This window comes from Sturnira hondurensis, unplaced genomic scaffold (assembly GCF_014824575.4).
Source record: "Sturnira hondurensis isolate 20B ecotype Veracruz unplaced genomic scaffold, ASM1482457v3 Scaffold0021354, whole genome shotgun sequence".
Taxonomy (NCBI): domain Eukaryota; kingdom Metazoa; phylum Chordata; class Mammalia; order Chiroptera; family Phyllostomidae; genus Sturnira; species Sturnira hondurensis.
This window is the reverse complement of record NW_028093985.1, coordinates 23,215,997-23,230,264: the sequence shown is the minus strand read 5'-3', so window position 1 is coordinate 23,230,264 and position 14,268 is coordinate 23,215,997. Positions and strand designations below refer to the sequence as shown.

Sequence of the window (14,268 nt, the reverse complement as noted above, 5' to 3'; positions counted from 1 at the left end):
AGCTCCCCCGACATCCTTCCCATCTGGCAACCTGCACTTTGTTCTCTATATCTCTGAGTCTCTTTCTGTTCTGTTGGCTAAATTTGTCATTATTTTAATCAAAAAAGTAAGAGGCTTTAAATTCATTCCATTTTAACGGCTTGATTCTTCTCCTACAAATAATTGTTTCCATTAAGCTCATGATACCCAAAATTTGCCTAGATGTGTTGATAATTATATACACATAATTTATAGACATACACACTTTTCTACTTGACATAGTAAATGCATTTCACAATCTGAACACAAATTTTGTTGGCTCTTGGTTAACAAAAATTGGACTTTATTTATGCATAGAGAGGGAAATATGAAGGCCTAAAAGGGCAAAAGAGATCAGCTACATGGTTCATTGTAGTGAGTTATAGTCACTCATCAAGTGGCACGGACAGGTAGATGATTTTGATCAGACCTCTTCTGGCTGGTTATTTAAGGTATTATTCAAATAGGTATCCTATATAGATGTAGATTCCTCACTGTTCCATTACATCAGGCTGGTAAGAATTATTTAAATAATATGGGAAAACTACAGTAGAAAAATAAAATAAACTACTAAAGTAAGCTTGATAAAATTTTATGTAAAAATGTATAATGCCACACAAAACAAACACAATAGACTAAAACTGCATTTCATTTTACTACTCTATGAAAGTAAGAAAACCGACCAAGATAACTGGCTGTACCCATCAAGCTTTATTCTTTTTTTTTCTCTTTAAACCGAATGCCTGTAGGGTATCATTAACTATGAAATAATACAAGTAATATTATTCCTTAATTTCTTCTATAGCATTTTTCAAAACTAGACTGAGGTATATTTTATTGTATATTTTATTCACATATACTCCCCTATGTGATTAGACATAATGATAGAGCAGAGTAAATCTTAATAAATAAAGGTACAACTACTAAAATGAAATTTTTCTCAACAGTTTTTTGCAAAGCAATAAATTAGTAAGCAATGACAGTTTCGAAAATAATTTTTTTTGCCACTGTGACTTAAGGAAATAAAAATTAGTGAGCCACATTATTAGTTGTCTATGACTTTCATCAAGAAATCCAACACAATTGTATATATAACATATAGTAAAAATCATTTCTCTCATCTTCATCTCTTATCACCCAAACCCAGTCTACCAGTTTTCATTTCAAGTTTTTCAGTAAGTAAACACTAATAAGAGGTAAAAGTATATTATGGGTTGAATTGTGTTCCCTAAAATTCACATGTTGAAATCCTAACTTTATATTGAATTATTCACTCATCACATGGCATGCACATGTAAATGATCTTGATCAGATCTCTTCTACATATTCAAATTATTATTAAAATACCTATCCTATATAGAGATTCAGATTCCTCAATAATCCAGTGCACTCAGATTGTTAAGATTTCTGTTAAAATAACATGTAAAGCTACAGTGGAAAAATCATTACTAAAGTAAGCTTGATAAAATTTTAGCGTATGATCTTATTCAAAGATAGGGCCTTCACAAAGTCAGTCAAGTTAAAATAAAGTTGCAAACACAAAGTTCTATTGATTGTACTTTCTGAGATTCACTGAAGTTCACTTACAGTGCTCACCACTGCTGTCAATTGCCTTGACTATTAAAATAGCTGCAAACGGTCTTCCTCTATCACTTTCTGGTCACCCACTAAACTCCCCTCCATCCTCTAAAACCTCCAGTGGTTTCCTACCTCACCTGGCTCTTCACATCTACTTCACCTTCATCACTCCAGCCAGTGCCTTCTTCTCTCATTCATTCAGAATGGTCATGTTTTCCCTCACTGGCCTCACACTCTTCCCCACCCACCACCTTATGTTAGTGCCTATTCATCTTCCAGCCTCGGCCTTTCCTGATCAACCTAGCTCCATCATAAACACCTACTGGCTTCCACAGCACTATGTACATCTCCTTTAAAGTACTTACCAAAGATGTCCCGTATACTTATTTGTGTAGTTATTTGCCTGTCCTACTGGACCATTAGTTTCATGGAAGCAGAAAATAGATGTTTTTGTTCACTACTGTACCCACAACACACAGGCACTGGCATAAAACAGATGCCTAATAAATATGTTAAACAAATTATTTAACTGAAATATATGGATTCACAGTAAGTATATCTTGTATTTCCTCTGTAAAACAAAGATATCTATAATTTCATATGAAAATCATCACTTTTGGAATAAGAGAAGTCTGAAAGAACATTTATCTCCAGGAACATACCATAGGAAAATTTAGGGGAACTAGTCAACTTTTACTTTTATTTTTAGATTTTTAATAAGATTTTGTTACTTTATTTTTAGAGAGAGGGGGAGGGAAGGAGAAAGAGAGGGAAAGAAACATCGTCATGTGGTTGCCTCTCATGTGCCCCTACTGGGGACCTCCCCTACAACCCAAGCATGTGCCCTGACTGGGAATCAAACCAGCGACTCTTTGGTTTGTAGGCTGGCACTCAATCCACTGAGCCACACTAGGCAGGGTTCAATTTGTAAATCATAATATGGATAATGGTCTTCTGTACCAGAATGATTACATGGAAGACACACTCACTCCAGGTCTCTAGGATTCACGTTTAGGACGTTTTCGGTAGAGGCCAGGTGATTATCATATACTATCCAAATTAGAACCCCCAATATTCAACTTGTACCCTGTTCTGTGGTGTTTCATTTTTATCGATTGGGTATGGAAATATACTATAGTGTAACATGTAGTTATCTTTCGTCTACTCACTAAAGTTCATCCTGTCAAAGGCCAAATGGAGTTAGTGCTGTTCCCTTTAACATTCTCAGCATTCTACATGGAAGCCACACCCAATGTTAGCGATATACCTGCCTTACTATACAGGAGAAAATGGGTTTATCTGTTTTTTATCTCTGAGGATCATTATGACCATTCTACTTTGATGCAAGGCAATGGTGCTCTCATGAACTATTGATCCCATAGTAAAGTTTTCAAACTACAGTGATGTTAAATTTCTTTAGTTTTACTTCATAATTGTTCTGGGATCCTCTCTGTCGGCCTATCATTCAGGGAGCTCTGTCACTACCGCAACCTTGACCAAGTGCAGCATTAAATAGAAGATTCCTCCCACAAAGTATCCCGCCACCTGCCATCTTCAGTAAAATGCTCCCTGCTAATACCCAAAAGTTAAGAAAGATCAAATATATGTTCATCTATGTTTAAAATATCCCAATCTTGCTATCTCTGATAGCCTTTTCTCACCCACTTACTTCTAATTCAGCGCATACTATCAGTTCTTATGCTTAGATCTGTCTCCCATTTGATGGTATGCTGGCGGTTACCTCCAGGTGAAGTCAAATCCTAAGCAGCTGTCATAGAGCTTAGCTATTAAGCATCCTATGTAAAATGCACATGTGGCACACAGTGCCCTAGTCATCTCTCTGTACACGGACTTCCTAGTGTTCTCTTTTAGGCCATAAGCCTTGGGATGCGAAGCTTCATAATTCTTCTGACCAACCCATCCAGCAAATTTCTCTTACGGTCTCCTTTTTCCCCTCCCGACCTTGTTAGATCTGCCCTCTCCCCATTACAGTTTCAGAGGTCAGATATCATACATAGCATGGTATGGGGAGGTATCAGAAAATATATTATAGTAACCTCCCGCAAATGTATTACAACTCCATTATAGATACAAAAAAACCCAAATCATTAAAAATAGTTACTCAATATACATATGTGTCAAACATTAAGCTAAGGAGCTTACAAGCATTACCTGATGTAATCCTCATAATAATTCTGTAAGTACCCTCATTTTAAACACAGAAAGGCAGAGCTTGGAAAAAATTGTGGTAGAGCTAGCATTCAAATACAAGCAATTTGACTCCCAAGCCTGGGTTCTTAAACATTAAACCATACTGTTTCCTACTGAATCAAAATAATTTTAATCAAGGTCATAAAAGTGGCTACCAAGACAGTCCTCTGAACCCTAATATCTTACATTATACCAGATTGGGTATATTGCTCTGGTGAACTGTATTTTTTGGTTAATCCTTTTGTGGTAAAAAGTAATAACTTGGTAGCTACTCGCATTAATAAGTACATTTTATTTATCCAACAGGAAACCTCCTTCTCCCTTAACAGGACCACAATTTTGTTTAGATAGCAATTGAGCCCTAAGAGATACATAATTATCATAATAATTGGTATAAACTAATCCTGAAAGTGTAATTTTCCTTTCACCAATCTTTGTCTAGGGTTCAATAGATAAAGCAGTTCAGACAAATGGCATAGAGGGGGAGGCCTCCAGTAGCAGGGTTTCTGGAAAAGATTTTTCTCCCTGACCCAAAACAGAAGGATATAGGAAGAGAAAGCCCACGTTCCGGGTCCCTTCCTTCTTTCCTGGCTGAGACACTAATTGTGTAAGAACATAATACTAAAAACTGAAGTAGCCATCCTATGGAAAGACAAGGATGGGAAATGGCAGAACTCTTGTTAACCTCATGAAATCACTGAACCAAGCCTGAGCCTGCTTATATTCATGACAAGTAAATAACAAAAACAATAAAAATTTTTATTAAAATCGCTTTTAATTGGAGCTCCTTACTTGTGGGTGAAAACCTAACCAATAAGGGCACTTAGCATCTTAGCTTCTCTGAACTAGGCTGTCAATCTTCCACCACCCAGATATGTATTTCCTTCTGAGTCTCTTCTTTTTAAAAATCCTTCAGGCAGCTTCTATTAGCAATCTGTCCACCCTGAATAAATCAATCATGTTGTTTTTTTTTCTCTCAACAGCTGTCAATCAAATATCAAAGTGCCACACACACACAAACCACTAACTTCTCATAGTTTTACTCGACTTGATTTTTTCAGTTTAGCTCAGTGGTCCCATCCTCATCTATATTATCATATCCTTCTCATCTTTTTCTCTCCTCAGAGTTTCAGAAGTCCAAATTTATTAAAACAACTGTTTTTATACTGGACTCCTTAGAGTCCCAGGCTTCAGTGGAAGTGTTGCCAATCAATATAGTGTTGCTTTTAGCTACTTTACATACTGAGGCCCTAACCCTAAAAATGATGAAAATCTCTAACACTAGAAGAAGGCACAAGGCATGTTATCATGTGACCTGTCATGTCCACTGTCCCTAATCCTATAAGCTCTTCTGAATGGGAAGGAGGGTTAATTATCTTCTATTATGCAAACCTCCCCTATTCCCAGCTACAGCCAATATGATCCTGGCTGGGCACCTCTTCTAAACAAGGCCTATAAACCTCTAGATTGGATCGTGACCTATGACGTAGCCTAGCCTACAGAGATGAGCCAATCAGATCATCTGCTTTAGCAAGTCCACGTGGGAGAAGACGTGCACATATGTGCAAACTGGAAAATAAGATACTTTGAAAGGGTAATGGAGACTAAAGGACTCTCTTGGAGATACGACAAGGCATAGTAAGAAGAAAGATAGGTCACAGTAGACCTAAATTATAAGAAAGTAAACAGTAGAAGCCAGAAGCTATGAAGTAGAAAAAGATATACAAAGTAAATTAAGTAAGCCAGTCAAAGTGAGAAGAAAAAAGAACAGGTAACTAAAGAATGGATCAACTTTGTTAGTTTTATATAGCAGTGCTACTTTTTCAAGAGTTAGGACAGATTTGCAATGGGTATCACTGTGCATCCATTATAATGTACACACTTTATAAGAAAGCATGGGGGAATAATACAGACTGAACTGTTACAACATTATTTAATTATTTATTATTTTCAGTATCAATAAAATTTGTTTTACTATTCTGTGTAATGCAAATTCATCCCAATAAAAGAACAAAAATATAATCAACCTATAATTTCAGAAATCACTGAGCAACACAGAAGGAACACCAAAAGTAGAATTCAAACTCTGGGTTCGGGAGGAGCTTGGCCAATTTCCAGCTATTCGACCTTTGGTATTATCACTTCACATGGCAGACATTATTGGTACCCTCCAAATCTATAACACCAACACACACACACACACACACACACTCCTTTCTTCCCAGCTCTTTACACAATCAGACTCATTTCTAGGCTGAACGAGCCCAAAGCCCCTCTGCATTCTTTAGTCTCCCTTACCCAACTGTGACAACTGTGAAAGGCTTATGCTGAAATGGCAAAACTTCTGAGGTAAAGATATAATTTTAAAGATACTGAGATACCAATGAGAGGCTAAGTATTTTAATCAGGTCCATAAAGGTTATGCTGAGGTAGCAATCTCAATCTCAATGGCTTAATGCAATACAAGTCTATTTCTCCATTATGAGAATTAAGCTGCAGGCTTGGACTATCCTCCAGGACAACTGTCCTCCATATGGTAACTCAGCAATTTGACTGGCCTTAAACCTATGATTTTGATTAAAAATAATAATGGCCCTATACAGTAATCTCTTCTTGCTTTATAGATTTCGCTGTGAGAAAATGTCCTACAAAGAGGAAGCAAGTGTACGTACTAAATGAGATCTTCATACTTCTTTGTTCTATCAATTAGTAGCAATTACCCTTAAATTTCCAAATCTTCACCACCTAATTTATATAGCAAAATAAAGAATGAACAAAGAACACTTTCTCATTAGCTAACTACTTATGCAGAGCCTACAAAATGTTGTACATAATGTTCAGGAATAGGGATTTAGCAGGGAATAAAACAGAAAATGAGTTTCTCACAGAGATTATATATTAATTTTAGGAAGCCTGATCTGTTCCTACTGTTACTTGTATATATTTTACAATTTCTAGTTGTTCTTTAGAGTATTTCCAGATTCAAAGTTGACATTATTTCTAGTCACATATTCATTATAACTGGATTAGATGAAAACAAAACAATTTGGGAGTTTAATGAGCATTAAGTATTTTACAAGTAACATATTCTCAGTATTACCTCCTAATCAGTTAAAGAAATTATGATTTTGGTGTATTTTTCCCCATTGGCAACTATCACTAATGCTGATGTCCTGTCACACACTGTGGAAGGGGGGAGCCAAAATGGGCATTCACCAAAATGAATATTTTTCACCCCACAATCTGGAAGCAAAAGGTATGAGTCTGAACACTGCCCAGACATTGTTAGCATCACTCAAGCTCTGGACGTCACACAGCCACTAAATGTAGGACTTACACTGAAGGAATAAATAGATGCTGGTGAAAGTGTGCAGTTTTTCTTGGGAGTAGTTCAGAATTTACAGTTAACATACAACATGTTAGTGAGTCGTCCATCCTAACTAGCCTCAAACAACTGTAGCCTTCTAAGCTTTACGACAATAAAGATAGAAAATCAATGGCACTACTGGTCAAGATGGAGGCACAGGCAGACATGGCTCCCCTCTTTGCACAACCACATCAAAATTACAACTAAAATACAGACCAATCATCACTTGGAACCAACAGAAATCAAGCTGAATGGAAGTCTGACAACTACAGAATTAAAGAAACCACATCCACCCACACTGGTAGGAGGGACCCAAATGTAGAACAGGCTGGTCTCTCACCCATGTGTGGTGGATAAAAATTCGAGAGGGATATCTCAGGATCAAGGAATCCCAGACCTACACCACGACCCCAGCCCAGGGTTCCAGTGCCAGGAAGATGAGTCCCCACAACTTCTGGCTGCAAAAACCAGCAGGGATTAAGTCAGTGGAAGACACTTCGGAAGACCAAAAAAGTTTCTCTTAAAGAATCCACACACAAATTCAACTACTCAGACTTGCTCCCTCTGAGCTGCAGCACTGAGGTAGCAGCTTGAAAACTACTAGTGGAAAACAGGGAGAAACTGAAGTGTCTGGGGCCAAGGCAAGCAGAAGCCATTGCCCTTTTTCTAAACCCTCCCCTCCAGAGCCCACAAACTGGTGCCTTATCTGAGACTGTATCAACCTCACTGATGCTGTTTGACTTCCCTGGAGATCCCCAGAGACTCTGCCCCATTCAATTTATCGGCCCACCTAAGCTGCATTTCCATATGCATGGCTGGTCTTAAGCTCCCTTCACAACTTCCTAAATCCTATCAAACGAGCAACAGCTGGCCTCAGTGAGCCCCAAGCCTGGCACAAGTAGCAGCCATCTCAGATTGCTTTGTAATACAGGCAGCATGGCCCTAGGAAAAACATAGGAGCGGGCTGATCTTGACCTGCACCACTTGGGAAACCCCAGGGGCAGTGCATGTAGTGGACAGCTACAGACTATGTCGGAGTATTGCCACCCTACCCCTCCACAGAAAACAGGTTGGTGGTCAGTGGTCACAGCCAGTCCTTGCAGCTGACTGGCCTGGGTAAATCCCTCCCATTGATCTGCCAACAGCAACCAAGGCCCAACTAAAAGAGGAGTGTGTAAAGAGGAGGGTGTACTCAGCCAATACAAAGGGTGCACCTTGAGAACCCAGTCTGGGTGATAGGGGAGGCTGTGCCATTGGACCCTACAGGACACCTACTACATTAGGCCACAATACAAAGACATGGAGTCAAAACAGCTCTACCTAATACATAGAAAAAACCACACACACACACACACACACAAACAAAGAGGCCGTCAAAATAAGGAGACATAGAAACATGGCCCAAATTAAGAAGAGATCAAAACTCAAGAAAAAAGATAAATGAAATGGAGATAAGCAATCTACCAGATGCAGAATTCAAAACACTGCTAGTTCAAAACAAAGGATGCTCAAGGAACTTAGTGAAGACCTCAACAGCATGAAAAAAGATCTAGTGAGAAGCAAAGGATACACTAACTGAAATAAAGAACAATTTACAGGGAAACAATAGTAGAATGCATGAAGCTGAGAATGAAATCAATGATTGAGAACACAAGGATGCAAAAATAACCCATCAGAACAAGAAGAAAGCAGAACCCCCCAAAATGAGGATAGTATAAGCAGTCTCTGGGACAACTTCAAGAGGTCCAACATTCACATCATAGGGTGGCAGAAGGAGAAGAGAAAGAGCAAGAAATTGGAAATGTATTTGAAAAAAAAATGAAAAAAAACTTCCCTAATTTGATGAAGGACATACATATGCAAGTCCAGGAAGCACTGAGAGTCCCAAACAAGATGGACACAAAGAGACCCACCCCAAGACACATCAAAATTAAAATGCCAAAGGTTAAAGGAAGAATCTTAAAAGCAGTAAGAGGAAAGAAGTTAGTGACCTACAGGGGAGTTCCCATAAGACTATCAGCTGATTTCTCAAACAAACCTCATAGGCAAGAAGGGGCTGGAAAGAAGTATTCAAAGTCATTAAAGGTCAGAACCTACATCCAAGAGTACTCTACCCAGCAAAGCTATCATTTAGGATGGAAGGGCAGATAAAGTGCTTCCCAGATAAGGTAAAGTTAAAGGAGTCCAACATCATGAAACCATTATTATATGAAACGTTAAAGGGACTTATCTAAGAAAAAGAAGATCAAAACTAGGAACGATAAAATGGCAAAAAATACAAATCTATCAATAATTTGATCTAAAAAACAGACTAAGCAAACAAGAACAGAGATAGAATCATAAACAGAGAACATTTTTATGGTTGCCAGATGGGAGGGTATAAGGGAATGGGTGAAGAGGTGAGGCGATTAAGTCCAAATAAGTAGTTGCAGAATAGCCATGGGGATGTAAAGTACAGTATAGGAAATGGAGTAGCTAAAGAAGTTATTTTCATAACACATTTACATGAACAATGGTGGGGGGACTGCCTGAGGGAGTTCAGAGTGCTGGGTAGGGAAGGAAAAACCAGGACAATTCTAAGATCATAATCAATAAGATATAATTTAAAAAGAAGAAAACCAATGGCAATAACATTTATATATACAGGGGTAGACAAAAGCAGGTTTACAGTATATAAAACTACATAAACTATAAACCTACTTTTGCCCACCCCATAGGTATACATCCCAAAAATTTAACATAGACCCATAATTTACAAAAACATAATACGCAGGCTACTCTGTATCTTTCTAGGAACTAATGTTAATCCTTGAACAACACAGTTTGAACTGAGCAATTCTACTTACATGCGGATTTTTAAAAAAATATGCTATAAATGTATTTCCCCTTCACTATAATTTCCTAAACAACATTTTTTGTTCTAGCTTCCTTTATTGTAAGAATATTGTGTACAATACATATAACACACAAAATATGTGTTGACTGACTATGTTACCAGTAAGACTTCCAGTAAACAGCTGACTATTAGTAGTCAGGGTAGTTAAAAGTCACGTCCAGACTTGCTACTGCATGGGGATCCGCATCTCTAACACCCAATGTTGTTCAAGTGACAACTGTACACAGATGGCATTAAATAACAATCAGAGAGAGAGAAAAAAGAATTTTTGCTTCAGTTTTCTTCTAATCTTTCTTGATGTCAAGAATAAAGTCTCAGTTTGGTGGTTATATGACTTTATCACCTCACAAACATCTCCAAACTTTCCCTTTAAGAGAAAGTGAGTCTGGATTCGCTGGCTTTCATGAGCAATAGTAGGTAGCTCAGATAATAGTTTACACCAGTCGGTCTCAAACACTTGGTCTTCAGTTTCCTTTATACTCTTAAAACTTAGGACCCCAAAGAACATATACAGAGAGAGAGAGAGAGAGAGAGAGAGAGAGAGAAAGGTTTAATATGTTAATTAATTATTTTTAAAGATTAAAGAATCATTATTTAACTTTAGAAATGCATTGCATGGTCACATATTTCCTCATGAAAAATATATTATCAAAAAGAAAGCCAAAATGTTAAAAAAGGGCACTAATTTAGTTTTTTTTTCAAATCCCTTTAATGTTAAACAGAACTAGATAGAAAATAGAAAGAGATAGAAAATGGAAAATCATAAAAATAGAAAACAGCTAAATTTTTGTACTTGCTTCTGCATTCCATCATTTACAATGTGTTGTTTGGTTGAAGAATATGAAGAAAATCTAGGTTCACACTGATATGAACTTAGAAAAGAAAGGAGAATTTGAATAGCCTTTCCAGATGCTAGTGTTGATTCTTTTTTGCTACTATAGCAAAACTCAAGGAGAGGAAGTTTCTTAAAAGCTGGTTGTAATGTGGAATTTGAAACTCTATCAGTGAACTTCTTGTACCCTACCAGCTTGTAGGAGAATGTACTATTATGCAAATAGTTTTCAACTTGCAGATTCCCTGAAGAGGTCTCAGGGAACCCTCTTCCACCTGCCCACTTAGGGTTCCTTGTATTACCTGTATCTAGAACCGGTGCCTTACACACTACTTTTTAAAATCAGCTATTTAAGCCAATGGATGTTGGCTTTAAGCCACCTACCTCTTCACCTATTCACAAAATAATAAAACAGATTTTAAAGGAAACTTTGGTTTAAATAAATACATTTAAAGAAATGTATGAAATAATAGAGGATAAATACTTATGAAAAAAATATCAAGTTTGGAAAACAATAAACGGTACATTCCCACAAATCTACCATCTACTCCATTTTATAAAGGAGGAAACTCCTTTAGCTCTCCTATTGGCTGGCTCCTAACAATGACTTCTTGGCTTTATATATCAACTCTTCAGAGGGGGTCCCCAAATAACCCACTTAAAAAGACTTTATTACAGGTTTTCCAAATCAACCCTATTACATGATTGGAATATTTTAATATCCTGAATGATGCCATAAATAAATCTATGTCAGCTACAAAAGGAATGCATCAAATGAAGGTTACTGATAACAATAACAAATATCACTAATTGGATTATATAATTCTTTTTCTACTCGATAAGGCATCTGGGGTGGCAGAAAAAATAAGTGGCGATCATATACTTTTATCCTTAACCCAGTACTTATAACATAATGATCTGGTTTACTTATTAGAAGTTTATCATTAGTCAGGACACAGGCACCTTAATTGGAAAAAGATCAAACAAAGCAAACAATGAACTGTACTTCTGAGTCAGCTTTCTCTTAGGTAAAAGGAAAGGTGTCATTTAAGTGATACAGTTCCAAATCTGAAATTTATATAACTGCACAATGGAGCATCCTATAGTAAGGCTTTAAAAACTGTTCATTTTGGCCCAGGCCAGGTAGTTTAGTTGGTTAGAGCGTTGTCCAGATAAGCCAGGATTTCAGCTGTGATTCCTGATCAGTACACATGCAAGGATGAAACAATGAATACATAATTAGGTGGAACAAACTGACATTTCTTTTTCTCCCTTCTTTTCTCTCTCTAGAATAAAAAATAAAATGTTTATGTCTGACATAATGTCATAAACATATTTGTCATAAATTATTGAATGACAGAATTATTATTTATAGGTGAATTCATTTTACAAAGGTTTTATGTGAAATATCAAATCAATCCATACACTAAAATATTTGTAAACTTGAAGTCAATATATCAATATTTATAGTTTTGTTAGGGTACTAAACATCTGCTCTAATATTAAAACTGGATCATATTTATGACATTTTCTTCCTTTGCTGCAGAGGTTATCAGGTTTCCATTTTACCATGCAGCTGATAACACTTTGCATTGAAATACTTTGTGCCATGAAAGGTAAATGCTAAATGTTTCTGATTAATAAGGAGTATGACACAGACTGAACCATACAAAATCGCCACTTTTCCAGGTCAAAACTGGTGGAATATAGGAACATACAATCTAATTACTTAGAGGGTAGATGAAAGGCCAATGCTAAGAAACCACGGTTAAGGAAGAAATTTTCTTCCTTTATATTTTATAAAATAACCATAAGATCCTTCTGCAATATTACTCCACTCAAATAAATATTGATTTCCTATTAAGTGGAGATATTGTACAAAGTACATTAGATAAAACAACCAAGTTCTTCTGCAATACGTACTATTAATCCACTTAAATATTAATTTCCAATTAAGTGGTGATATTGTACAAAGAACTCTGGGACTTATGTTACTAAATAGGAATGCTGCCCTTCCGAAGTTTGCATTCTAATAGGCAAAATGACAACGTATATAGAATAGAAAGAGAGAAGCGTTACAAGCTATTGGGGTTGAATACAAGATTACTACTTCTTCAAGGGAAGTCTGCCCTTTGAGGCAAAGTAAAGTGATTTGGTGGGAGCTACTAATTTATAATTTATAAATGAAAGGGAGCAACTTGGTGGTTTAAATTCTCCCAAAGGCACCAAAGGCCTTTAAGACATCTTCACATCTCTCACTCAGGTAGGCAGGTAGCTCTGAGAGTGGGAGCTGAGAGAGGTCAACACCAGGTCCTAGTACGCTGCCATGCTGGAAGGTCACCAGGCGGCCCATCGAGGCTTCGCCTCACCTGACAGTCCTGACGACGAAGTACACCAGCACCACGCCGCTCACCACCATCAACACAGTCAGGGCCCGCTGGGTCGTGGACTTCTCATCGGTGTCGGAGCTAGTGTCGGCGCCACCCACCAAGCCTTTTCCCCCCGCCTTCCCTGCTAGGTCATCTGCCGCAGGCGCCGCCCCGGGGCTGCTGCCATTGCCACCCTCCGCGCTCCGCGGCGCCGCGGCCTCTGCCCGGGCGCGGCCCGGGGAGTGGGCCGCAGTGGGGCCAGGCGGCAAGGGGGACAGAGTCCGCGGTCCACGGTCGCGAGGGCCGGAGTCCGCGGCGGCCTCTGCCGCCTGCAGCAGTACGGCCAAGGGCCCTCTTAGCCCTGGTAGGAGTAGCAACAGCAGGAGGGCGGAGGCCAGAAGGTGGCGGGGGCAGCAGGGGCAATGCAGGCCTTTCATCGTCCCCGGGCCAGCCTCTCACCACGCTGGAGCCGCCGGGCCCCCCGTCCTGGCTTCAGGAGGGACCATGGGCGCGATGGGGAACGAGGAAGAAGTGACCAACTACCGGGAAGAGACCCGGCGGCGGCAGGTGGCAGAGACGACAGCAGTTGCAAGGGCGGCAGCGGCTGAAAAACCGGAAGTTCGTACATCTCTGTAGCCACTGCCACTACGGACGCTTTCGGTTGCTAACTTGTAGGGCAGGCGCGTGCAGTGACGTCAGGGCGCAGTGCCCTCTGCGCACGTGCCCAGCCCGGAGTGGGGTCGAGGTCTATGGATAGGTCAAAATCAAAAAAAGGAAACAACAACAACAAAAAGGGTAATGTGAAATGTTCAGCAACTCCTTGCACAAAGAAACCGTGAGAAATCGCGAGTTCGTCATTTGAGTTCCTTGGTGCAGAACTGCAGAAACTCAGCCAATCAGTGATTAAGGCTGGCTTGATAGTCCTCTCAGCTCAGGTTAGGAGTGTTAGACAAGTTTCTTCCCGGTTTCTAGGTACTGACCTTCCTTACCTGAGATC

The 14,268-nt window shown here is 38.8% G+C and overlaps 1 protein-coding gene across 2 annotated transcripts in view; it reads right to left on the bottom strand.

Moving 5' to 3' along the window:
• FAM174A (family with sequence similarity 174 member A) overlaps window positions 1-13,923 on the bottom strand; it is a 30,455-nt gene extending 16,532 nt beyond the window's left edge. Inside the window, exon 1 of one of the 2 annotated variants that reach the window (XM_037032245.1) lies at window positions 13,272-13,923. In XM_037032245.1, coding sequence (XP_036888140.1) covers window positions 13,272-13,708 — 437 coding nt within the window. In that variant the 5' untranslated portion in view covers window positions 13,709-13,923. The remainder of the gene's footprint in view (window positions 1-13,271) is intronic. The other variant, XM_037032244.1, reaches the window with a different exon arrangement.
• Between the last annotated feature and the right edge of the window lie 345 nt (window positions 13,924-14,268).